Genomic DNA, 24,126 nt, shown 5'->3' with positions numbered 1-24,126 from the left:
CCAACCGTGCTAATCAGAGGTGCGGGGGAAGTACAACAGACCAAACACAAAAAGCAGTTCTAAAGAAATTAGTTTTCCATCGAGATTTAAAAGTGCATAGTTCCATTGGCTTCCTAATCTCTGAAGGACGTTTCAGACTCCTATAGAAGTGCATCTGAAATCACGCGATGCAGGGGCTGTCTTTGTTTAATTGCTAGCCAAAACAATAATTCGCAGCGCTTGAGTCATCGTCAAGATGTTACATAATGCTAATGGTCATGAGCAGCACCTTTAGAATCATCACCTTGATCATCGCTGATTCATTCTCAGTTCATGGCTAAATGAGGCCCTGCTCATGCCTTAAATTCCATCCAGTGAAAATGAACAGCACACCTGCATGTGCCTTTAATAAATTGTTTTTATAACTGTAGTGGCAGTATCTCCATTAAATGCTCAGAACTGTCTAGTTTAGTTTTACCATAACTGACCCTCATCAAGGAAGTGTCCTTAGGAAGTCGACACACATCATACACACCATGCAATGCATTGCACGTTCTACTCTATTGCTTCCATATTTCAATCCTATGCTAGTGGTCATTAGTTTAAATTGTCATGGAAGAATTGCAGGTTTAGATTAAAGAAGCTGATAGTGAAAACTGATTAAAATAACATCTTTCACCTGTTACCATATTGGTAATTTTACATATTAAATTCAGCCAGGGTTTACAGTTGTTGATGTAACTCGTGTTTGTTTATGACCCCCCAGAGTGCAGAATATCCACAATAAAGACACTTGCTGCCATGGACCTGGAGAAAATAAACCTGGACCTCATTGAGGAACTTTTGGAGTGGATCCTGGAAGGAAAGCACGACTACAAACCAGGTACACTGCTGACATATCTCGCCACTGGCAGTCGATCACACAGATAAGTCAAGCAGGTGGTGGATAAAGGAAATCCCAGAGTTCCTGTTTGCTGCCTATGACTGTTTGATTTTAAACATCTGCTTTTAATTGCATGTCAAGTCTAAATAACATGCAGTGTATCTACAAGCGTATGGTATTTGCATTATGACTTTATTGTGGTTTGCATCTGTTTGCATTGTGCTCATGTGTGTGTTAAGGAGCTGTCCTGATCTTTATGCCTGGATTCGGGGAGATAAAGACTCTTTTTGAGAAACTCCAGACGAATCCCATGTTTAACAACCGCCGTGGAAACAGGTAATCATTGCCGAACGAATTCACACATCTGTAAGGGCACGGGCATGTTGTTACAGGTAAATGGTTAGCACACTGTACTTAATGAAATAAAATGCAGAACCAAATTGTAGAATATGGGCGTTATTTTCTCGAGTTACTAGTGACCGGGTTGAGACAACAAACTCGCTGCACATGAGAATCCAGTTTACTCACCGGCAGCTGCCAAGATTCGAACCTCACCTCTGGTCCATTCAGGTACGTCACAACGGGAGAACCTTGGCACAATACGTTGCGGTGGAGGCTGCAGCAGCAGCGATGTTTTTTTTGTTTGGGTCCAGGGCGCTGTTGCTACCACTGCACTCGAGCCTCTCGAGCGAGGAGCAGCAGGCCGTCTTTAAAGCCCCGCCCGAGGGAGTCATCAAGATCATCATCTCCACCAACATCGCCGAGACCTCCATCACCATTGACGACGTGGTCTACGTCATCGACTGTGGCAAGATGAAGGAGAAGAGGTGCGTTTTTGCTCCCTGCGCCCGACATTCTGCGCTAGCCTCTAGATTTCATAGAAAGCAAGAAATCCCCACCTGCCCTTCTGTCCCTGCCTTTCAAGCCAGACAGGGGAAGAGGCAGAGGCATCGTCTGGACCCAGCCAGGGTGCTGAATTGGTACCTGCGCAGGGATCGACGAGTTGAGCAGGGCTGAATTTAAAGATGAGGGTCTTCTCAGAGTTCAATGTTATGGCTTGACTATGATGTTTCTGAGAGCTGGCCACGTCAGAGGGCCATAGCGTGCTTTACTCGAGTGGAGGTGGTCTGGTTGGCCACTGCCCATAGGATTCCCCTCGAGGAGATCTGCATGGTCACCACTTGGTCTGTGCTGCATACATCGGTGAAGCACTATAGGTTTGATTTCCTGGTTTGTGCCAAAGCAACGTTTAGGAAGGTACTGCTCTCGTCTGTGGTTCAATAGGGGTGCTCCTTCCTGGACCGCCAACGCAATATTGGCAGGTATACCTCTCATTGATTGTTGATGCTACAGCAGTCGCCTCAGAAAATACGGCAGCGGAGCGGGTTGTGTTTCCTCTGCGCCCTCCCACAAATGCTATGCTTTTGGGGTGGGTGGACATTAATTTCAGGGATCCAGATGGACATTCTGTGCGAACTATTTTACACTTTATCTGTCAGTCACGACAAGTTGGCGATGTCAAGGCCTGAAACTATCCATCTTTGTTCACACGTTTATGGAGATATTTGCATATTGACCGTTGGCTAAGAATCACTTCCAAAGCAAACCCTGATTGAGCATCAAATGTTTGACCCTGCGCAATCTCCTTTGGTTGATAGGCAAATGAAAGCTGATTAGTGGGACGCGTTGATCATTGACACCGCAGGTACGACGCGGGCAAGGGCATGGAGAGCCTGGAGGAGACGTGGGTGTCCAAGGCAAACGCCGTGCAGCGCAGGGGCCGAGCGGGCCGCGTCGCCTCGGGCGCCTGCTTCCACCTGTTCACAAGCCACCGCTTCGAACATCTCCTGGACGAGCAGCAGCTGCCCGAGATCCAGCGCGTCCCGCTTGAGCAGCTGTGCCTGAGGTCAGTAAGTGCCGTCGTCGTTTTCGTCATCCTCTTGTTTTTTGTGTGTGTACGGCGTGTTGTAAGAACAACAGGTGGAAGAACAACAGGTGTTATAACGTGGTGTCTGTGCTCTTTTACCATTCAACGGCGTTGGTTTGGAAGCCGACGAATTGCTTTGGTTTCTGCCGTTCACTGGTCTTGATTGATGAGTGTTAGTTGACTTTGTGCTTTATTATTCTGCTCCACAGCCACGGGTGGAACTAGTTTTCACTGTCATTATTTGCATAATAATAAAATATGTAAATAATGCATTCTTAAACTCATGACACTTGCATTGAATTGTGCCGAGTAAGAATGAAATATTTGCCATTTTAAATACATGCAAATGATATGCGAATGTTACATTTAAGCTACGTTGTACATATAAGGCAAACAAATTGAGAAAATACAAACTAGACTGGAAAAACGACACGAATTCTTGAATCGCAACCCCAAATTGCGGGAAATTCATTGAATTCGAGGGGGAGGTTATGGTTTAATCAGCAGCAGTGTCACCACCACCATCGTCATCATCATCATCACCAACAGCAGTGCTACTCGCTGCACAGCTCATAATGTTCTGTTCAGCTGAGTCAAATTTACACATCTAATATTGGAACCCAATGCATATGTTGGTGAATGTAAATTTTCCTCTATTTCCTGGCAAAGACATGCCCATGTCTCCATTGCCAATAACGAGGGAAATTGCCAAGGCAATTCAGGCAGTCCCTGGGATACAGGAGGGTTCGGTTCCCGACAACGATCCGTAACCCGAATTTTGCACATGTCGGAAACTGACGAATTTTCCCCCAAAGTCGAGATGAAATCTCATAGCGAGGTGGAGCGAGGAACAAATTAACTGCGCTGCACTATTTGCTCTTACATAAACTAACGCAAACATTTACGGAAATAGATTTTTTTTACATGATTTATGGGAGCATTTCCGTAAAGTCGGATTTCCGTAAGTCGGGTCTTCCGCAACCCGGGGACTTTACTGTCTGTTAATCTTACTGTATGTTTTTACGTGAAGCTCCAAATTTGACCCGTAAAAGTACTTGAAGTTTGCGTACAGGTATCTATTTTATATGTTATTGTGACTCAGCTCCTCCAATTAGCATAGTTGGCTATGTACGGTGTGAAAGAAGTTAAATGTCCATACATACAATATATTTGATTACCTCTCAACACGTGTGTGAGCATGGCGCCGCTTTATAATTATTATAAGAGATGTGTGTTTACTATTTTGACATTGTTATTCATTTTTTTGTACGAACTTGCTATTCACGATTTTGGATATGGGTGAAGCGCTTTTGGAACTCTGCACGACTATAAATTGAGAGAGAAAGAAAGTGGTGAGAGATAAAGTGATGAGATAAATAGACACGTTACCATTATCACGTATTTAATAGTTTATTTACGTATATATAGTTACGATAATTCATTTAAAAGATAAGCTTTTCATAGGCCTAAATTAATTATCCATGACATTTTCTGTTGACGAGCTTCTCCGGAACGTATCCCTCGCGAATAACGAAAGAATATTGTATTTGCGATGCAGAATCAAGATGCTGGACCTGTTTAAGGACCGGCAGCTGGACAGCGTGTTTTCACGACTCATCGAGCCCCCGGCGCCCGAGAGCCTCACGGCCGCCATCCAGCGCCTGCGAGACCTGGGCGCGCTCACAGAGGAGGAGTCGCTCACGCCGCTGGGCTACCACCTGGCCTCGCTGCCCGTGGACGTGCGCATTGGCAAGCTTGTGCTGTTCGGTGCCATCTTCCGCTGTCTCGACCCCATCCTCACAATCGCGGCCAGCCTTGCCTTCAAGTCGCCCTTCGTGAGTCAACCTTGGCCCTCTTGTGACCGCTGGGGGTGGTGGGGATTTAGGATCCTCCATGGACTATATTCCCAGCGCAACTTACCATTGTTATGTCACGATGCTGACTTTTATCTCCTCTACGCTCTTAACTATCATGGCCTTAAGGCGAAAACCCCAGGTAACTTCTGCTCACTGGGTGAATGCCCTTTCTGCGCTGGTGCTCCAGTGGTGTAGAATGCCAAGACTAGGACCTTATTCAATTTCAGGCAGCAGACTCCCCCTTTACCCTTTGCCTATAACTGCCTTCTTCTGCGAGTTGTCTTCATTCGCACCATTACCATTTCCATTTGCTGTTCCTTTCTGTGCTGTAGTTTGCTCCTCTATGCATACATGTTCTTCATATGTATGTAACGTCTTGAAATGCAGTTGTTTAGTCATCACGTGAATACAAATTGTATAGTATTGTATAAATAAATAGATACATTTATTAATAAATTAGTCAATTAGTTAATGAAGCGGTAGTCTGTGTCAGTGGTTTCTGATTAGGAAGGGCACCGCCACCACCACAACAGGTTGTGTTGATTTTGGCCTTCGTCTGTAAGCTAGAACCGTAACGATTGAACAACCGGTGAATCAGTGTGTCTTGTGGATAACAGGTGGCGATTTAATAATTTATAATATTTTTCCCTTTATAGACAACGAGAGTGAAGTTAAATCTTGACTTAAAGCTTTCGTCACTGCAGGAATTCATATTCTTTGGGTCTTTCGGTAAAGTCATGTAGATAGAATAATACAAATGACAATTAACTTTATTTTCATTTTTATTATTTTATTGTTCTATCTACGTGACTTTACCGAAAGACCCAAAGAATATGAGAGTGAAGTTATTTTTCCTAACTTTTATTTTCTGACTTTTCTGATAGATTAGATAGATGTTATTTATTTCAGCAGCAAGGGCCCCATCAGCTGTTAGGCTCTGTTCCATGGGTGTCCTGCGATGGTACAGATGTTGCACAATACAGACCTTCGTTACAATCATGGTTACATAAGTGACAATATTAACAGTATCGGTTACATGTTACAGGAATTGGGGACTGGTCTAATACGTATGATACTATCAATTATTGCAATGATAAACCTATTCCTCATAGATTTGGTTTCAAAGAACACATTACTGATGTTTCAATGTCGTTTCTGTAAGGTCTCTCCATGGGACAAACGGCAAGAAGCAAATGCCAAGAAGCTGGAGTTTGCTGAGGCAAAGAGTGACCACTTGACCCTGCTGAAGGCTTACAAGGTGAGGGTCCTGTCTGTAAGGACTGTGCTCTCAACTCCACACAATCACACAGGCCCTAATGTGTGTCGGACCCTGTCACCCACATACCATCCGTGTTTGAGTCCGTGTTGTCTGGCAAGAGTGAGATGCTACACGTCTGTATATCAGCGACTTGGATGGAGAGGGTTGTTGGATTACACCAATCTCGCGAAACTCCCTTCCCGTGGACATCGAGGTGCCTTACCCTGGCTTGCCATAAGGCGGTACAGCAAATGTGGAATCCCATCTCTTTCATCTGTATGGGATAGATTGTTTCTGCCCTCGAACCTGTGGGTTTTCTCCTCGTGCTTCGGGTTATTTCCACATTATATGAGTTGGCCAGACATCCCAATTGAGGGTCACAAGGCTTGGGAAACTGTTGGCTCCAGTTCTGGCTGCTTCTGCACTTGCCTGTGGTTTCACGCGCCTGTGATTTTTCGGAAAGTGTGTCAATTACACGGAACTTTTACTTTTTAAGAAGCAATGTTATACAGCAACTCTATGACTTATACATGCAACGTTTGAGCCACACTGCTATAATTGGCATGCATTTTTCTGGGCACGTTGGTTTCCTCAAAATGGCTAAATATCAATAACTGATTCATGTATGTATTTTTAAAAAATCCTGTTTAAGTAAGCCTCTCTTGCAAATTTAATAATGTTCATTATTTACTCAACGAGGGCACTGAGCCTCAATACTCTTCTAGAAGGTTCATGCATTGGGATGAATTATGAACGAGTGTTTGGCTTCATGTGCGAGGAAACCGGAGGTCCCGGAGAAAACCCACCACGCATACGAGGCGGCAACGCTCAAAGCTCCACACAGATAGATTCACAAATCTATTTTACTGCCATATTCACTTCACCCTGCTGCCCAAGCTTACAACACCTGATATTGCCTAACAGTCTCCCATCCAAGTACTAACCAGGCTCAAAATCTGCTAAGCTTCCTCGGTCATTCGGTTTGATTTGGTTGTAGGCTATAGTCAAGCATCACCATTGCCGTATGACAAGAGCGTTTGGGTCGGTGGAGGAGTACGGTAGCGCTTGAGTGACAATGTTTTTGTTCTGGCCACAGGGCTGGCTCGCCGCGATGAGGGATCGAGTCCACGAAGGCCATCACTTCTGCCGTGAGAACTTCCTCTCGTGGCGCACCTTGCAGGTGAGGATAGCTACATTTGGTATTCGCGGCATTCGTATGACGCAAGACTGCCACAACGGTGCTATGTTTCACAGACGAGGATAATTTGCCCGTAGGGGTGCGATGTTGCTATGTAGTACTACCCAGTTAAGCAATTTGCAAATAATTTTCCCAATTCGACCGTCGTTCATGCGCAAGTGGTCTACTCTTTTCCAAATAACTTTATGGCGTCCGTAGCATCCACTGTAAAATAGTCGGCATGCATTCATGGTTATTAAACCGACGCGTTAACCAGTGCAGCGGCTGGGCCTGAAACGGAAACCTCTGCAATAAGTGGCAGCTCGGCCGTGAAGATAGGGTGGCAGGACTATGTGCAACCTGAATGAAGTTGCAATCCAAGACACAAACAGCCTGTGTAGAATTACATAAGCTGTATCTCCATGGCTGTCAGATGCAGTTTTGAACTTTTTTTTACGAATTAAAATAACCTAAGCAAACTGTCAGGCATGCTCTTGTGGTGTGACTGTGGATCCCTTCTGGTAGGTTTTAAATATAACTTCACTCTCACGAAGTTATGAGAGTACCTTTGGCTGCGGCATTAAGGTCTTTCTTTTAAGTACAAAGCCTTTAGTCAAGCATCTAATTTTAGTGGATGGGGAAGGGCAAGTGCTGTTTTTGGTATTGGTATCGACATCGGTATCAATCTTTGCATCCAATGACGGTCGCTGTTTTATCAACCTCACCTAAAATTAGCACTTGTACGCAATGAGTTGTAGGTGAGTGACATTTATCAATGTTGTACGGATGGCAATGGTGATACAATGGCTTATTCTATGTATGTATTATATTGATGAGGATGAGGATAAAGGTAAAAATGGTCATGATGGTATAATATAAGGGTTAAAACTGATGATGATTTCTTTGGTAAGATTAAAGTGATTCAATGTTTTCTAGAATGATATTAATGCATGTCTGCCTTGTCAGCAGAGGGCAGTGCAGGAATTTCTGTTGTACTATTCCATGATTCTAGATTTGAAGCTTTCGTGACTGCAAGGAATCATCTTCTTAGGTTTTTTCGGTAAAGTCACGTAGAAAGTAAAATAAAATAAAAAAAAACAAAAATCACGACGTTTCGGAGGCAACACAAGTCTCCGTCACCTGATGACGGAGACTTGTGTTGCCTCCGAAACGTCGTGATTTTTGTTTTTTTTTATTTTATTTTACTTTCTACGTGACTTTACCGAAAAAACCTAAGAAGACTATTCCATGATGTTCCCAACTCTATGCTCCACGCGTTCACCAACCCGCATTGACCGGTGTGGTGAAGTACGGTCAAATAGCTCCCATGACCCGCACGTTGTGGGTATCCTGTCATCCAAGAGTGGATTGACAAAAACCTGTACATGTGCTTGATTCAGGGGTTGTGTGCAGTTTTATAACTGCAGCTATTTTAAAGTAGTGGTTAATCATTACAAGTTACACGAGTGCGATGTATAATCATGTGTCATGCTAAAGCAAACAACGGATGGAGATAATTTTTTATAGGGGAGCCTGTAAAAATAGAGCCTTACTATAAAAAACCACAACAATCAAATTGTGGTAAGAAATAACTTTTAATTACAGTTACTCAGAATAGACCAAAAGGATGTAACTGCCAAACAGCTTACAACCTTTTCAAACTTGTAACATGTAAGCAGTTCTTGAACTGGGCATTGTCACAGAGACGATGGGAGGGAATCCCAAAGTCGAGCGGTGCGAGGGAAAGAAGCAAAAGTCGTGAACGAGCGATGATCATTACGGTATTCATTGTGACGACGGCAAAACACGAACGCCAACGCCGCCGTTGTGCCCGCGCTGTTCGCCGCAGGAGATATCGAGCCTCAAGCGCCAGTTCGCCGAGCTGCTCTCGGACATCGGCTTCGTGCGCGAGGGACTTCGCGCGCGCGACATGGAACGAGCGGCACGGCATGGCGGCGACGGGGTTCTCGAGACCACGGGGCCCGAGGTAGCGGCCCTCACCGCACCGCTGCACGCACCGCTGACCTGTACAGGTTTCCCTCGCTCGACGCGGGGCCCCTGTTTGTGTGCGATTTCGCGCGTGCAGTAAGTCTCCCCTTGATGCAGCAAATCTGGCTGTGACGGTCCCACCTGATGACGGAGACTTGAGTTGCCTCCGAAACGTCGTGATTTTTATTTTATTTTTATTAATTTTAATTTCATTTTTTTACCTATGTGACTTTACCAAAAGAACTAAGAGTATGAATCCTTGCAGTCACGAAAGCTTCAAATCTAGAAAGTCTCCCCGGGTTACGGAAGACCCGACTTACGGATATCCCACCTTACGGAAATGGTCCCATAGATCACATAAGAAGAAATGTCAATATGCAGAAACGTTTGCGTTGGTTACGCGAGCTCAAGAAGTGCAGCGCGGTGAGCTTGCGGATGAATTCCGCGGAGCGAGGCGTAAAGCGGGGGCCGCCTTACGCCTCGCTCCACCAAAACACCGCCTTGACCGAGCCGAGCTTCACTAGGATTAAGGTAAAGGGAATGTTTTGTAGTGATTATTTTCCTTTTGTAGCATTATGTAATTGTTTTTTATGCTTAGAACTACCCTTTTTCCTACTGTTGGTTTAATACACCCGCAGTCATAACCAGGGTGGCCGCTGGATACCGGTACGCTTGTAATAAGACAAAGTTACGCCCCCCACTTTAACGTTGTAGATATTTGGGGCATGATGGCGCACCCGCCAAGACAGTGCTCTGGAGGTGCAGTTGGTCACTTGAGTAGATGTCATCGTGTCTGTGCGTGACACCATGATGGTGTGGCGCTGTCCACCCACCCACTCGTGTGCCATGCTGGCCTTCATAGATGCTCACTAACAGCACTTGCCCCAACAGTCTGTCAAGGCTATATATGGGGGATATTTGTCTTTGTGTGTGACTTCCAACCTGCAGAGCTACATTGTGGCCAGCTGATGCCAGGGCAGCAAGTGGGTTGCTGACCTTTGTGGATTTGTGATTGTTGTCTCCTTACGCATGTGTCGTATACTCCCAGCATGCATACATGTACAGCCCTTTTTGTCAATGCACATTGTTGTGCATCCTAGGGTGTTTTTTGACCGTAATGCACTACGTCGTTCAGCGGCGGTTGAAGGCTGGCAGCATTGACGTAGGGATCGGGGTACACTACAACAATGAAACGTAACACCACCCCCGCGGCAGTCCATGACAGAATGGAGCAAATGGCGGTCGCCCATCCAAACAAATCCATGCTCGAGCTAGCTTAGCAACCAAAATCTGATGTGATTTGACGCTTTCCAAGTGATTCTCAGTCATTGATGCTTCCTAAACACGTTTCGTATGTGTGTATGTTGAGCTTCTTTCGCACCGTACGTAGCCAACCCTGCTAAGAGGAGGTGCGGGGGAAGGACAATAAACTAAACACAAAAAACGAATCATATTTGTAACGGATGATGAAATATTCGCAATATTATTAAAGTGGATTTATGTTTTTGTTACAGTCCAACTCCAACGCAGACAATCTGAAGCTTGTGGGTGCCATGCTGTGTGCTGCCCTCTACCCTAACGTTGTGCAGGTGAGACCTTGAACAAACTCTCATGTCATGAACGGAAGCATTTGCAGTCTGCCAACCAGCACCAATGCCTCCTGGTTAAAGATGTCACGAGTCAATTATGTAGCTATGACAACAATGGTCATGAATTATTTCACCCTTGTTTGTTGCGTTTCCATCATAGAAACTGTCATTTTGGTCACTGCATGGTCATTGAATCCTGAAATGGAGAAAGCTAATGTTCATTTTTGATGGTCCCTTAAGTTAGTTAGTACCACCATTTGGATATTTTAGCTTTTTAAGTCCATCTATCCATCTATCTACCGAGTGCATAATTTGATATCCAACGTTTTTTATGGAGTTTTAATTTTTACAATTTGAAAATAAACATGGAGTCAAATTATGTTTCAACCAATTACAATTATATTGGATGAATATATATGCTTTGATGTGTTCATAATTTTGTTAATTTATATTCGCTATCTACATCACCAAGTAAGCCCATGAAGATCGATGGTAAATATTAGCTGTGACACACCATATGTTCAGAAACCCACTCAGCGTGACCCACTCGGTAGAAAAGGTAGACTGACTTTTGTCTTGGGTCTCATACTTTGTAAACATTAATAATGAGAGATTGAAAAAAAGGAAAACATTTTCACGAAAGATAGATAAATTCTGAAACGATCATGTCAAATGAATAAGTATGGCTTTTAAGGTTCTATCTTGATTATGATATGTACAGCTCTAGTGTCAATGCACTGCTTGATGCGGCTTAACCTATGCAGTTCAGATCATCGGGGTTATTAGTGTGTAAGAGATCGCGAGTCAGATATTTTAAGAGCCATATCTCAGCCAAAATTGTCACACTGAACTTAATTTTTGACTGTTCAAATCTCAGAGTTATGTATCTCCTAGAATCGTTTTTTCAAGAGAATCTGAGGTGGTGAGGTGTGGGACTTCCGGTACATTGGTCCATTTGACGCATGATGACCCAATAGTATTGTTCATAATTCATTGGACGTGTAGCGGTGTAGGCACTGCGATGGCTTGTATATTGTGTCGTCACTGGTTTCCTTTACACTCGTCTGGAAATGTGGCGACGGCGTTGCAGGTGACAGTTCCTGAGGGCAAGTTCCAGCAGACGAGCACGGGCGCCATGCGGATGCCTTCCAAGTCGGAGGAGCTCCGCTTCATCACAAAGTCGGATGGGCCTGTGCACATCCACCCATCCTCCGTCAACTTTCAGGTGCTTCCAAGAGGCTCATCGTTTTCGTTACGAGGCAAACTGGCGGTCACGATGAAGTGTAACGTAGCACTCGCTTTACGACGTATTGATCACGAAGGGTGTTGGATTTTTATAAAAAAATGTGTACTTATAATTTTAACTTGTAATGTACATATCCATTTATTTGGACTTGCCGCTTTGCATTGAGAATTGGCGCGAGCGTTTCCAGGTCTATTTTTCTTTGTGGGTCATCACGTAAGCGCATTATCTGCTGCGTAGCGGGCATTAAAACAACAGAGTAAAATTTTCCCAGAGACAGGCAATTCTATGTTGTGTCACATCCCAGATCTGAAATTATAAAACGACCCTCGTCAAAGCTAAAACCGTCGTACTTTCTCCCACGCAAATTTGGTCACGGGTCTACCTCACAACATGATCATCAAACCTCGATGGGCCTCTCAACTAAAACATAACTGTAATATCTGGTATCTAACTGAATAATGTGGCGCCTGACAACTTGGACCCCTGGCTGTGGGGATCCCGGGTCACATTTTGCCGCGCCAACAAGAACGTCCCCTCGCTTGCCGCCAGCCAGGACGCATGTGGCCCGGTGGCTTGAATAGGGGTCCACATCCCTCACCATCGGACATCATCAACATTGTCACCACCATGAACAAAGATCCCCCGTAGAGTCTCAACAGACTTTTGGCGCAATTGCTGTTAGCGAGTAGCACCTGTGAGGGGCGGCACAGTACACGAAGGAGGGGATGGCCAGCACCACGCCCGACTGCCTTTGTCTCCCCAGTGGCGGTGTTTACAGATCGCACCAGATTCTCATTTGAGGCTGAGTCGACCTGCCATTGGTGATGGGGCAGTTGTGGAGAGAGTGGAGAGTTTTCCATACCTGGGCAGTGTGCTTATGACATTCAGACTGGCCTGCTTATGTTCCATCCTGGATTTAACCAGGCTGGATTGTATGAGGAGCTCACATATCCTTCAAAGATCTGGAAAAAGTCTCATGTGTGAGCTCCTCCAGCAGGCAAGGCTGCGTTAGCTGGGTCATGTAGCCGGCATGCCCAGCCACCGCATGCTTAAACAGATTTTGTTCAGGTGGATAGAGGGAGGTAAGTGTGCACGGCACGGGCTAGAGAAGAGATGGAGTGATGTGGTATAAGAGGTTGTGGAGCTGAGTGGACTTGCCGATGACTGGTACCCGCTGTGTCAACATCGGCCTCTGTGGAGGAGGCTTGTGAAGGACGCTACTGGGCAGTTGGAGGCAGTCGCTGCCCTCCAGCAACAACGGAGGGCGGAGGAGCGATGCTCACAACAAAGAGTGGAAAAAGTTGGCACATTAAGGGGCACAGGTGGTGTATCGGCCAGTAATCTTAGTCAACCCATGGCACCTGGGTCTGTCCCGTGACTTCCTGGCAGCGGGCGTTCGACACTTCACATGGCCTTAAAGTGCACTTAGCCTGGCACAGGCGCCATGGTGACATTACAGCCACTTAGTGGTGAATGGCGGTTGTTGTTATACGTGGTGCGACGTATAAACAACGCCACTGGAGAGACAAAGCCAGCTTGGCGCGGTGTTGGCCACTCACCCGTCGTGCCGGCCGTCATAGGTGCTCGCTAACAGCACTCACCCCAACAGTCTTGTAAGGCTAACCGAGCGATCGTTGTCTGTGTCTGTATACGGTGCGTGATGCAGGTGCGCTACTTTGAGAGCCCGTACCTGGTGTACCACGAGAAGGTGAAGACGACTCGCGTGTACGTGCGGGACTGCAGCATGGTGTCCGTCTACCCCCTGCTGCTCTTCGCGGGAGGTCAGGTGGACGTGCAGCTGCACAAGGGACAGTTCCTCGTGTCGCTGGACGACGGCTGGATACGCTTTGCCGCCACCTCGCAGCAGGTCTGAGCAAAATGCAACGCAACGAAGCTGCTGCCCTTTGATGCCACTTATTTGATAAAGTTCAGCGCAACTGCACTGTCCTCGCTGTGACTTCCCTGTAATTCCCGCGTGTCTGCGTTTTGCCAATATTGTTTCTTCTGGAGGTGGCAGAGTTGGTGCGCGAGCTGAAGCAGGAGCTTGACCTGCTGCTGCAAGACAAGATCAAGAACCCGACCATGGATCTGTCGACGTGCCCGCGCGGCTCGCGCATCATCGACACCATCGTGCACCTCATCACCACGCAGTGACGATGCTCTCGGTGGAGTGCTGCAACTTTTCTGGGGCAAAAGGATGCGCCTCTTTATTTTTCGGTTTCTTAAGCGAAATTCTATCGTTAGTTACTGGGAATAATCCTGTTTTTTCCAATACTGTCCATGCCTATATTGTACTCTGTGGTCGATGAAATGTATACTGTTTTGGTGTTAGATTAAAATGTAGCGCCGTGTATGTATGTTGGCACAATTGCCTGTGGAAGCCTTGCACACAGCAACCCTGATCTGTCAGGGAATCGACGCTTTTCAACAAAGGCCATGACAACTGCAAATGTTGATGTACGAGACTCGACTAAGGCTGTTAATTTCAGTGGAATATATTGTACCGATATTCCAGAAAGCAATTAAGCCCTTCTGGGTTATTAAAATGCCTAACCCCAGATTGGCATTAATTGCCTTGTTGGGGGAACGCCAGCATTTACAATGAGTTTCCCAGTACTCCATGCGGCCCTGGTTCCTTTATATATGTCCTGGAATAACAAGAACATCCAATGTTATTGTTTACAAACCTTCCATGCTAGCATAATACAGCTTTTAGCAGTATTAGGGATGTTGATAACCCACTTTTTCTGCATCTCTTTTGTCTCAATAGAATAACGCACATTGATTTTATTTATTCAGACAAAGGACGTGCTTTCTTTTTTGAGCAGGTCTCTTTGTAAAGAAAGAGATAGTCCGTTTCGATGGACCATCGCCTTGTACTAAATAAGTGAATTCTCAATAGCTGTGTTGGCTTGCTTGGCTGCCATTAAATGGTGCCAGTCTATAGAAGGCTTGAGCCGTTCGTGAACTCTGCGTTGTTTTAAAGTCAACTGCCATTGTTGCAATGCACTGACTCGCAGCAGCTGTTTTATTCTGCCGTTATAAATTAAACCAAATTATGTTTTCGATTTCCACTTAGATTGCCAGTGTCTCCAGGGCACTGCCCACGATGTATTTAAACTCTGAATATTACAACCCATGCTGACGGATGTCTCTTTCCACTTACAGTAGTTACTGTGCCACGTTTCACTTAGTTGGCGGTCTTGTTCATCCAGTTAAAATAGCTTCTATGCACAGGTGATGTGTCCAGGGCTTTAATTGTTAATTTGAATACAATGGCCATTACGTGTACAGCCCTTTTTGTCACTTCACAGCAGAATGACACCCTCCATGCGATACGGCTCACGTGGGTTGTATGTCCATACTTCTCCAAAATGGTCATCGTGGGTTGGTGAAGGTGGTGAGCATAGTGCAATGGTCCACTGCAGCAGGCTACAACACCTGTTGTACATTCTAGATTTGAAGCTTTCGTGACCGCAAGGATTCATATTCTTAGGTTTTTTCGGTAAAGTCACGTAGGTAAAACATTAAAATTAATAAAAGTTAAATAAAATAAAAATCACGACGTTTTGGAGGCAACACAAGCTTCCGTCTTCAGGTGGAACCGTCACAGCCACGACAGCTGTAATCTCTCATTTACTTGATACAGCTGTCGTGGCTGTGACGGTTTCACCTGAAGACGGAAGCTTGTGTTGCCTCCAAAACGTCGTGATTTTTATTTTATTTTACTTTTATTAATTTTAACGTTTTACCTACGTGACTTTACCGAAAAAACCTAAGAATATGAACCTGTTGTACACGTGGAGGTCCCCCATACAAACACGATCCGGGATCAACCGTAATTAGCTTCTGAGCTCTGACGGGATTGAGTGCATTCCGAGAGAATTGGTCATCCGTGGCACGCACCCACTTCACTTGGAATTGTAAAAAAAACGAAAATAAGTTTGTGCTTAGTGGTGGGAAGCGTAATGTTAATTCCTCTTGACAGCTGATACACTTTGCAGTAACTGAGATATTGGAGGCCACAGCGTTTGGTTTGATGGTGTAATCACGGTTTTGTAGCGTGACCCCATTGTAACGTTTGGAATAGTCTGCTCCTGCGAATATGCTTTGTAACCTTGTTTCTAGAAATGAGTGTTGTTACAGTGTTCAGAAGTGAAAAAAGTGCATTTTCACTTTTTTAAACTCGTTGGCCTGTGGTCATAGTTTTTTTTCTTTCCAAAAATCGGTTGCATAATAATTAAATAATTCGAGAATAACTCCGACGAAACACGAGACGGCCGTGTTGCTTGATTGATGCCATCTGTCACGCTTAGTGAGTATACAATGTCAGACAAACTGCATAACAAATGAGTAAAAGCTTAACATTCTACAGTGCGGTGTATTGTCATAATTATCAGTGAATTTTTAAATAAAGTACAACACATTTCATGTAAGTAACTTTGTCCCCTTCGTAAAATGTGTAGTATAGCCTGTCTTGATTTCTTACTCGGGAGTTTTAATTCTTTGCCTGCATTTCTAAATTCCACGTAACATTTGCAGAATTAAATCAAATGAAGATAATGAGTTGACATTTTTTATGTGGAAGATGTTCATATTCATGGACAACTTAACTTTTTTTTAAGTTCACTTTATTGATAATGGAGATGAAAATGTTTTCCAAATTGTGGATATGTCCACACTAAATGTGTAACTTGGATAACGCAAAGGCTTTTGTCCATAAATAAGAGGATCACTGGACCACAGTTGCTGTTTTTTTCATGTATTCCACATGTAACAATAAATATTGCAAGAAAAGTTTTACAAAAAATCAACTATTGCTTTATAATAACACGTACAACCCTTTCGTAAATCCGATGCTGGATTGTGGCCTCCGCACGCGGTACAAGTTATAGGATAAAGGCCACTCAAAATTCAAGTTATTTTCATGGTCACGCCTACTGATTTTATTCATTTTACTGTTAAACGGAAGCACTGCGAGTTTAAAATAAACAATTCAGTATTTACTGGTTTCTCAACAGAGTTGAAAAATGCATTAACATAATCGAGGCATCGATGCAGAGAAAGAAGGGATGTGTGTATGTTGAGCTTTCGCAACGTACCTAGCCAACTGTGCTCATCGGAGGTCCTAAGCAACCTGTAAACATTAACAGATTAGCTCGAGATTCTCAGCAGTTGACATTTACACCAAAACCAGCAAAATGAGAGGAGGGTGTGATCCCAAAAAAACTGAAAATTCACTCTTCCATACGCGTACCCAATTGTATGGGTTTGGTTGACCATACTCCACCACGATTTTCATTTTGGAGATGGGGAACACGGATGTACAAACAAAAAATTGTATTTTACCAGGTAAGGCCTACTGAATTATGTAGCTCTTTTTCAGAGGCGACCTGGCCACAAATGATAGCTCAACGAAGTTTGCTTATCACGTGCAAAATGATAGTCGCCAAATACTCGACACGCATGTCTCTAAATGTGGAGGGGAAACTCCCGAGGAGCCGGAGAATAATCCTCCCGATTGCGGGAAGAGAGACATGCCAACTCCAAATATACAGCCTATTAAACCTGCCTTGTGTGTAGTGGTCGCCCATCTGGCATTGTCAAGTTCAAGTTCATTTATTAGGTATAGCCCTGTGAGCCATTCGGCTCTTGAATCGGGTGCAACCGCAACAAACAAAAAACAAAAAACTGAACAAGAAAACATCTTAAAGTGACTATGTGCAAACAGAAAATCCAAGAAAAGACAGCAAAATGTTGCAGAAAAGGCACCGTACACCAACGCTGTGTGCAAAAATCCCAGTGGGATGCGAGTCAAACAACAACTACAAGACAACTTAGATTAAGGCCATCAGTCTAACTCCGTACTACAACAAACAAACATGGCCAAACCAAAAAACATTGTCATTAAAGCCGGTCGTAAAAAAACACCTGTGAGAATATAGTTACAAACTAACCCGCTGAAAAATAATCCAATACAATTTACAGTGTGTGTGTTGGGAACGCCGATTCAAATGCTAATTGCACTGCGTTAATGAGGAGTTCGCTTGGCGTTTGGAGAAAAAAACCCACCGCTCATTCACGGTGTCGTGCTCCCAGCTGCAACGATTGCGAAACGCTGCGAAGCCACAAGCTTGTTGGTTTGTTTAATTACTGGGCACAAATTCGTCGTGGTAAATGGCGAACAAGGAAGTAAACATTTGTTTTCTTAAAATGGAATTCACCTGAATTATTAACCAGAGGTAAGGGTTTACTTTTCTGGCAGAACAGCATTTGTTCGGTTAATCTTTTTCTACGTGGTCCATTACAAGTCAAGCGTATAAAATGCATTAATGATTGCATTAAGATTAGAACAACGATAAAAAATAATAACAGGGCGCTCGCTGAATTAACTTAGGGGAGGCCCTGGACCGGTTCAGATAATCGTCTGGTGCGTTTGTTGGCTGTGAGTGGTCATCGAACTCGGGGCGATGCTGGGTTCACCGGTTTCGTAAGCCCTGCGCCGTGTTTGAATCGCGTTCGGTAAACAACACGTAGAGTAATCAGTAACAGAAATGAAATACATACAATAAACGATGACATACTAAAACGGTTCCATCAATCGATACTGATGCATTCTGCTCTCTTTCATATGGATATACTTTGAGTAGCACCTAGAATCCATGTCGAAGTTGGAAATGGGAAACATTGCGGGTTTACGTTATCCGTAGAGGGCAATTGAACATGGAACATCGCGGGTTTACGTTATCCACAGAGGGCAATTGAACATCGCGGGTTTACGTTATCCGTAGAAGACAATGGAACATGGAACATTGCGGGTTTACGTTATCCGTAGGTATCGATTGATTTAACCGTTTCAGTATGTCATCGTTTATCGTATTGTTGTACTTGGCCATGCTCCAACGTCTATGTTCACCACCTGCATGCACTCATCGTGGCCAGTGTGGTGAAAGCATGGTCAAGTAACCGCCATGACCAACACAGTCTGCAGACGGTATCGTCCAGCAGTGGACTGACCCACTGGAAGTCCACGTGCATTCGCCCAGCATAGCTCCAGTAGCTTGCTCATATTTAAGCTAAACATATGTTTTTTTTACTGGTAAGGCCCACTGGGCTATACAGCTCTTTTTTAGAAGCTCGACGAAGTGGCGAATCAAGTGGCAATGTTTCATATTCTCAGGTTTTTTCGGTAAAGTCACGTAGGTAAAAACATTAAAATTAATGAAAGTAAAATAAAACAAAACAAAATAAAATTCACGACGTTTCGGAGGCTTCGGTTTATTTTGTTTTGTTTTATTTTACTTTCATTAATTTTAATGTTTTTACCTACGTGACTTTACCGAAAAAACCTGAGAATATGAATCATTGCAGTCACGAAAGCTTCAAATCTAGAAGTGGCAATGTATTGCAGCCAAATCATCCAAACAGAAGCAAGAGCGTTCCAGACGTCCGCAGGAGCGCATCTGAAAGCGCGCAATGCAGAGCCCAACCTCTTTGTTCCATGGCTAACCACATAGCGCCAGGTGATTTATACTGACAAATGCAAGTTAATTTTTGTTGTTAATGATGAGCAAATAATAAAAATGTCATTGCGACGTCACAATTCGTCACCGTGTTCCCCGTAAATCACTCCGTTCCCATCCTGGCTGTGACCAAGTCCCCAAGTAGTCGCACGGGCCTCGCTGCATGCAGGTCCGAACAAGTGCAACGCGATACACACTGACGGAGCGTCTAACTGCAACCGCATCTCCAGACGCCTCGCAAGGGATAAGAAATGAAGGCATTGCCAAAGATGCACGTGAAATCAAATGGGTCTTCCCCCTGCCCCGCCCAGCACCTCGCATTAGCACGGTCGGCAAACGTACGATGCGAAAGAAGTTCAGCGTACGTGCATGCAACGAGGGAAGAGTTGTCAACTGCGCGGAGTTCAAGAGGAAGAGAATTCCAGGCAGCAGGAGCTGAAGTCGGAAAGGAGTTTCCTTCCACGATTGACACAAATTAAAGGCGACATTATCAAGAGTAAGGAAGGTGTCGCGGTGCAGTGGTTTTCGCACTTGGCTAGCAATTCAGAGATCATTCATTCTCCCGGCGTGGCAGCTGAGGCAATGGTGAACGTTGCTTAAATCCCTCCCCCCCTGCTCTGCTCAACTCTGTCCACAATCAGGATACACGAGGACGCCAAAGTCGCGGGGATGCGTGTGGGCACTGCCACGGATCTCAAGGCGCCCGCTTGGTGCAGGAGGATGACTCTTACTCTTAGGTTTTTTCGGTAACGTCGTGATTTTTATTTGATTTTATTTTACTTTTATTTTAAAAAAATGTACCTACGTGACTTTACCGAAAAAACCTAAGAGTATGAATCCTTGCAGTCACGAAAGCTTCAAATCGAGGATGACTCTCTCCACAAGGAGCGATACGTGTCCGCGCTGCGCCTTGTACCCCTCACCCTGGTCCCAACTGCGAACACGAACAGCGGCACGAGTAGCACCCCGCTGTACGTCGGGGATGCGTTCCTCGAAGGTGCGACGACGAATATCGAAACGACGTAAACCGAAGCGATGTACAGGGCGGTCGTGGGTGGTGGAGGCGAAGGTTGAGAGGTGACGGATATCGAGAAAGGACGGATGATGATGATGATGATGCGGTCAGCGGCGTGGGTGTGGGCTTGAGGCGACGCAGACTCGGGTAGCGGCGTTAATACGAAAGCGACGACACGTTTGCAAAACGTCGTAAAAGAGCGAGACGACGTACATCGGGGTATTGCTGTATTTGCGTGCAGCTTCAGAGCAGAGCAGACGGATTTAGTCGTAGCGTATTCGCATTATCGAGCGTAACCAATAAATCCGGATATCTCAACAGTTGTAATCTTGGATTGACACGAACGCTGTGCATGCCAGTTTCCTTATTTGTGTAAAACACCCTCTCGTTGTGGGCTATAATAAGATGATGGTGTAAGATGTCACGGACGTTCGTTTTTTATCTTATCCATTTCACCTCGGCTGTGCCAATGTGACGAGGATCATGAACCTAGCGTGCCAGCTTTTTGGAACGTGAAACCCTCGCGTTATCATGGCTTTGTGAAGGTGCCGCAGTTTCATCCCCCAATTATCCGCCACGTTCTATCTACTGCTGCATGAAAGACTCCCCCACATCTCGCGTCATCTCTCCACCTCCACGATATTCATCATCGGGGGCCTCTTCTCTCCACTGGCTGCCAATCCATCACCAGTCCAGTCGACTGACCATCAGCGAGGGCAAGATTTAGGCATAAGCTAAGTAGTGTCTAGATGTTAACTATCTCGCCCTCCGCATATAAATGTGTCGTTAAAACCCGCCACCACCCGACACAGCCAACTAGTAAGGGTTGTCACGTAAACAGAACGTGCCAATTTGTCACTAGTACAGCACACCGGTGTGTTGGAGAGCCAAGCTACAACATTTACAATCCGAGTACGACGTTTCGCCAGTAATTACAACTAGCTTCATCAGGTGACAGCCAAGTTTGTGGAGAAGTCCACCTGTTTCGTTCCTAATATAGAGGCGTAGATGTGGTGACCACGCTTCTGCGCTCTTGCACAATGTGGGGGGGATTACTGAGGCAACGCACATTATGCATGCGCATTATACGAGCCTGTTGATCATGTCCTCTTGTCCATTGTCTGTATTAATATAACCGTACCAACGGTAATCCCTATTGAAGTATGCTGCCCTTCATAGGCATGCATTTAAACAATGTATTATACTGGTAGGAACCTCCTGGTTACACCAGCCCATAGGGGATTATTGTGTCCGTCCGTCGTGCAGGAAGGGGCTGGGTGGGGAGGGAGGGGCTGGGTGGGGAGGGGCTGGGTGGGGAGGGTGGGGAGGGGCTGGGTGGGGAGGGTGGGGCTGGCTGGGGGGTGGGAGGGGTGGGGCTGGGTGGGGAGGGGCTGGTCACCCCGTGGTGCCCTTATAAAAATCAACGTTTAACCTACTCACGCCGGCTTGTGCCCGCCCTCACAGTCGGGCATATTTGCGGAATACACCACGCTGCCGTTGACCCTGGCCATTGACCGAGCAACCCAACGTTCCTACCAGCTCCCTCCACAGGAATGTGTTTTGATGTTTCGCTTCCACGCAGCACTAAATCGGTCGCTATCCGAACGGTTACAATTATTTTTATTTCTTTCAATTTCGATAGATTCTCTCATTTGTCTTGGCCAGTAGTAGCTAGTTTTGTACATGAACTTCAACATTATTAAAATAAACTGAGTGTCCTTGTTGGCACGCGTGTTTATCTCGCCCGACGATGCAGGATGTCCGACTGCGACCCTGACGTCAGTATATTTGGAGTTTGCACGTCACGTGTTGTCAGCGGACACGTGGACAACATGTGTCTAGCATACATCTGTCTCTCTATATAAAAAATAAAAATATTTCTCACGCACACAAGGTACTGGCTTGTTTGTTTTTTGAAGACAACATTTTCATGCATTTCACACCTAATCCATGCAACACATAATCAACTGGGACCATGATGCTGAGATGGCATTTAGAATCAACACGAGTATTGGCTGCTTTAAATTTGTACATGATAAGCCACTTCGTTGAGCTATCATTTGTGGCCAGGTCGCTTCTGAAAAAACAGCTCCATAGCTCAGTGGACCTTAGCTGGTAAAATAAAAATAGGTCGTTAGTTCGTTCAATGCATACCGCCTGGCATGAGTCTATGATCCCAATCATCCTTGATTTGTCAACAGCAGCCGATGGACACGGACATTAGCTGAGTTGTGCAATAAAGCTGTTTCATAACTCAAACCCGATGTTGGCAAACAGTGGAAACGGTCATTTCAGTAAACAATAGGAGATAATTTTTGTATTGCCTTATAAACAAGGGGAAAATCGCCAGCAATTGGCTTAAGCTTGTCTTTTGTGAACAGAAACTGAATATTTAAACCGGTCCAGAATTTGTGTGTATAGTGAACCAATGCCGCAAAAAATATGCACTTCCAAGGGAGTTCAATTGTTGCACCACGAGATTGCAAGTCCAGATTGCAAGTCCGGTGTGCTAACCACCACACAAGGTCTCGGCAACAAAAGTAACAAGGAGGGCCATTTTTCTTCAAATTCAATAAAAAAAATCCTCAATATATCATGATCCGCAATGCATGTGAAGACGAGACTGTCAAAAACAAGTAAGGTCACAAAGCTGTCCTTGAAGAGTCGCATGCGGCTCCGGCACCGACCCCTGCACGACACCATCGCTTCACTTCTTGACATTCGTGTGGCCACCGTTATCCGCCGTGAGCGATCATTGAACTCGGGGAGGTTCGTAGCGCAGTGGCGCTGAACACTGCACCGCCGCTCCCGCACGCAAGCAATGAAAGGCCTCCACGTTCCAGTGTGGTCCTGGGCATTAACACCACGGAGTGGGCCACCTACAGCGCGACGAACGCGACTTGAGTTTGATTCCCGAATCATGGCGAGCATCAGTGGCGGTGGCTTTTATGTTGTTGCGAACTCGTCTTGGGCCGTTCCCCTTCACCAATCCGCGTTGTACGTATGTGCACGCATGTTGGACTTCTTTCGCGCCGTACGTAGCCAACCGAGATAATCGTGGGTGCGCGGGAAAGACAACAAAATAAACACAAAAAGCAGTTCTCAAGAAGTGAGTTTTTAATCTAAATTATTAAAAAGTGCCTAGCTCAAGTGGCTTTCTAATATCGGAAGGAAGAGCGTTTAAAACAAAAAGCAGTTCTCAAGAAATTAGTTTTCAATCGAGATCTAAAAGTGCATAGCTCTCGGAAGGGAGAGCGTTCCAGACGGCCGCAGAAGCGCATCTGAAAGCGCGCGACGCGGTGACCGCCGTCTTTGTTCGATGGTTGAGCCAAAATCCGCTGCTGCTGCTGTTGTGAGCATGACCGGAGTTCCCGCGATGATGGTCTCTGCTCCTTGACGACACCGGCGACGTGTTGTGGTTCGTTTGTGGCAGGCACTTTGTGTGTGACGGAGTGACATAACGAGCTCTCGTTCGGCAAACGGAAGCCACTGGACGGACACGCTCGGGTCTCGCGGTGCCCGTCATGATTCCTGTCGAACTATTTTGTACGCGCTGCATGCAGCTTAGTTGACCGCCGTGGTGAAGTATGGCCGAATTACCCCCCCCCCCCTCTCGCCACCCCTAACCCAACATCGCATGGGGGCAGTATTCACCGTGCGGGAGTGAAACAGTCAACAGGCTGA

General features: G+C 45.4%; 1 protein-coding gene across 2 annotated transcripts in view; it reads left to right on the top strand.

The window, feature by feature from the left end:
• The window catches only part of DHX57 (DExH-box helicase 57), a 28,517-nt gene extending 13,542 nt beyond the window's left edge, over nt 1-14,975 (top strand). For both annotated transcript variants that reach the window (XM_078602235.1, XM_078602234.1), the window contains 12 exons: nt 746-862; nt 1,102-1,198; nt 1,516-1,689; nt 2,568-2,768; nt 4,348-4,624; nt 5,808-5,903; nt 7,000-7,083; nt 8,930-9,067; nt 10,584-10,658; nt 11,749-11,883; nt 13,571-13,771; nt 13,915-14,975. In XM_078602235.1, coding sequence (XP_078458361.1) covers nt 746-862; nt 1,102-1,198; nt 1,516-1,689; nt 2,568-2,768; nt 4,348-4,624; nt 5,808-5,903; nt 7,000-7,083; nt 8,930-9,067; nt 10,584-10,658; nt 11,749-11,883; nt 13,571-13,771; nt 13,915-14,058 — 1,739 coding nt within the window. In that variant the 3' untranslated portion in view covers nt 14,059-14,975. The remainder of the gene's footprint in view (nt 1-745; nt 863-1,101; nt 1,199-1,515; nt 1,690-2,567; nt 2,769-4,347; nt 4,625-5,807; nt 5,904-6,999; nt 7,084-8,929; nt 9,068-10,583; nt 10,659-11,748; nt 11,884-13,570; nt 13,772-13,914) is intronic.
• Nucleotides 14,976-24,126: the final 9,151 nt, after the last annotated feature.

This window comes from Lampetra planeri, chromosome 18, assembly GCF_965212315.1.
Source record: "Lampetra planeri chromosome 18, kcLamPlan1.2.h2, whole genome shotgun sequence".
NCBI lineage: Eukaryota > Metazoa > Chordata > Hyperoartia > Petromyzontiformes > Petromyzontidae > Lampetra > Lampetra planeri.
Note: the sequence above shows the minus strand (reverse complement) of the source record. Positions and strands in the feature narration are given on the sequence as shown.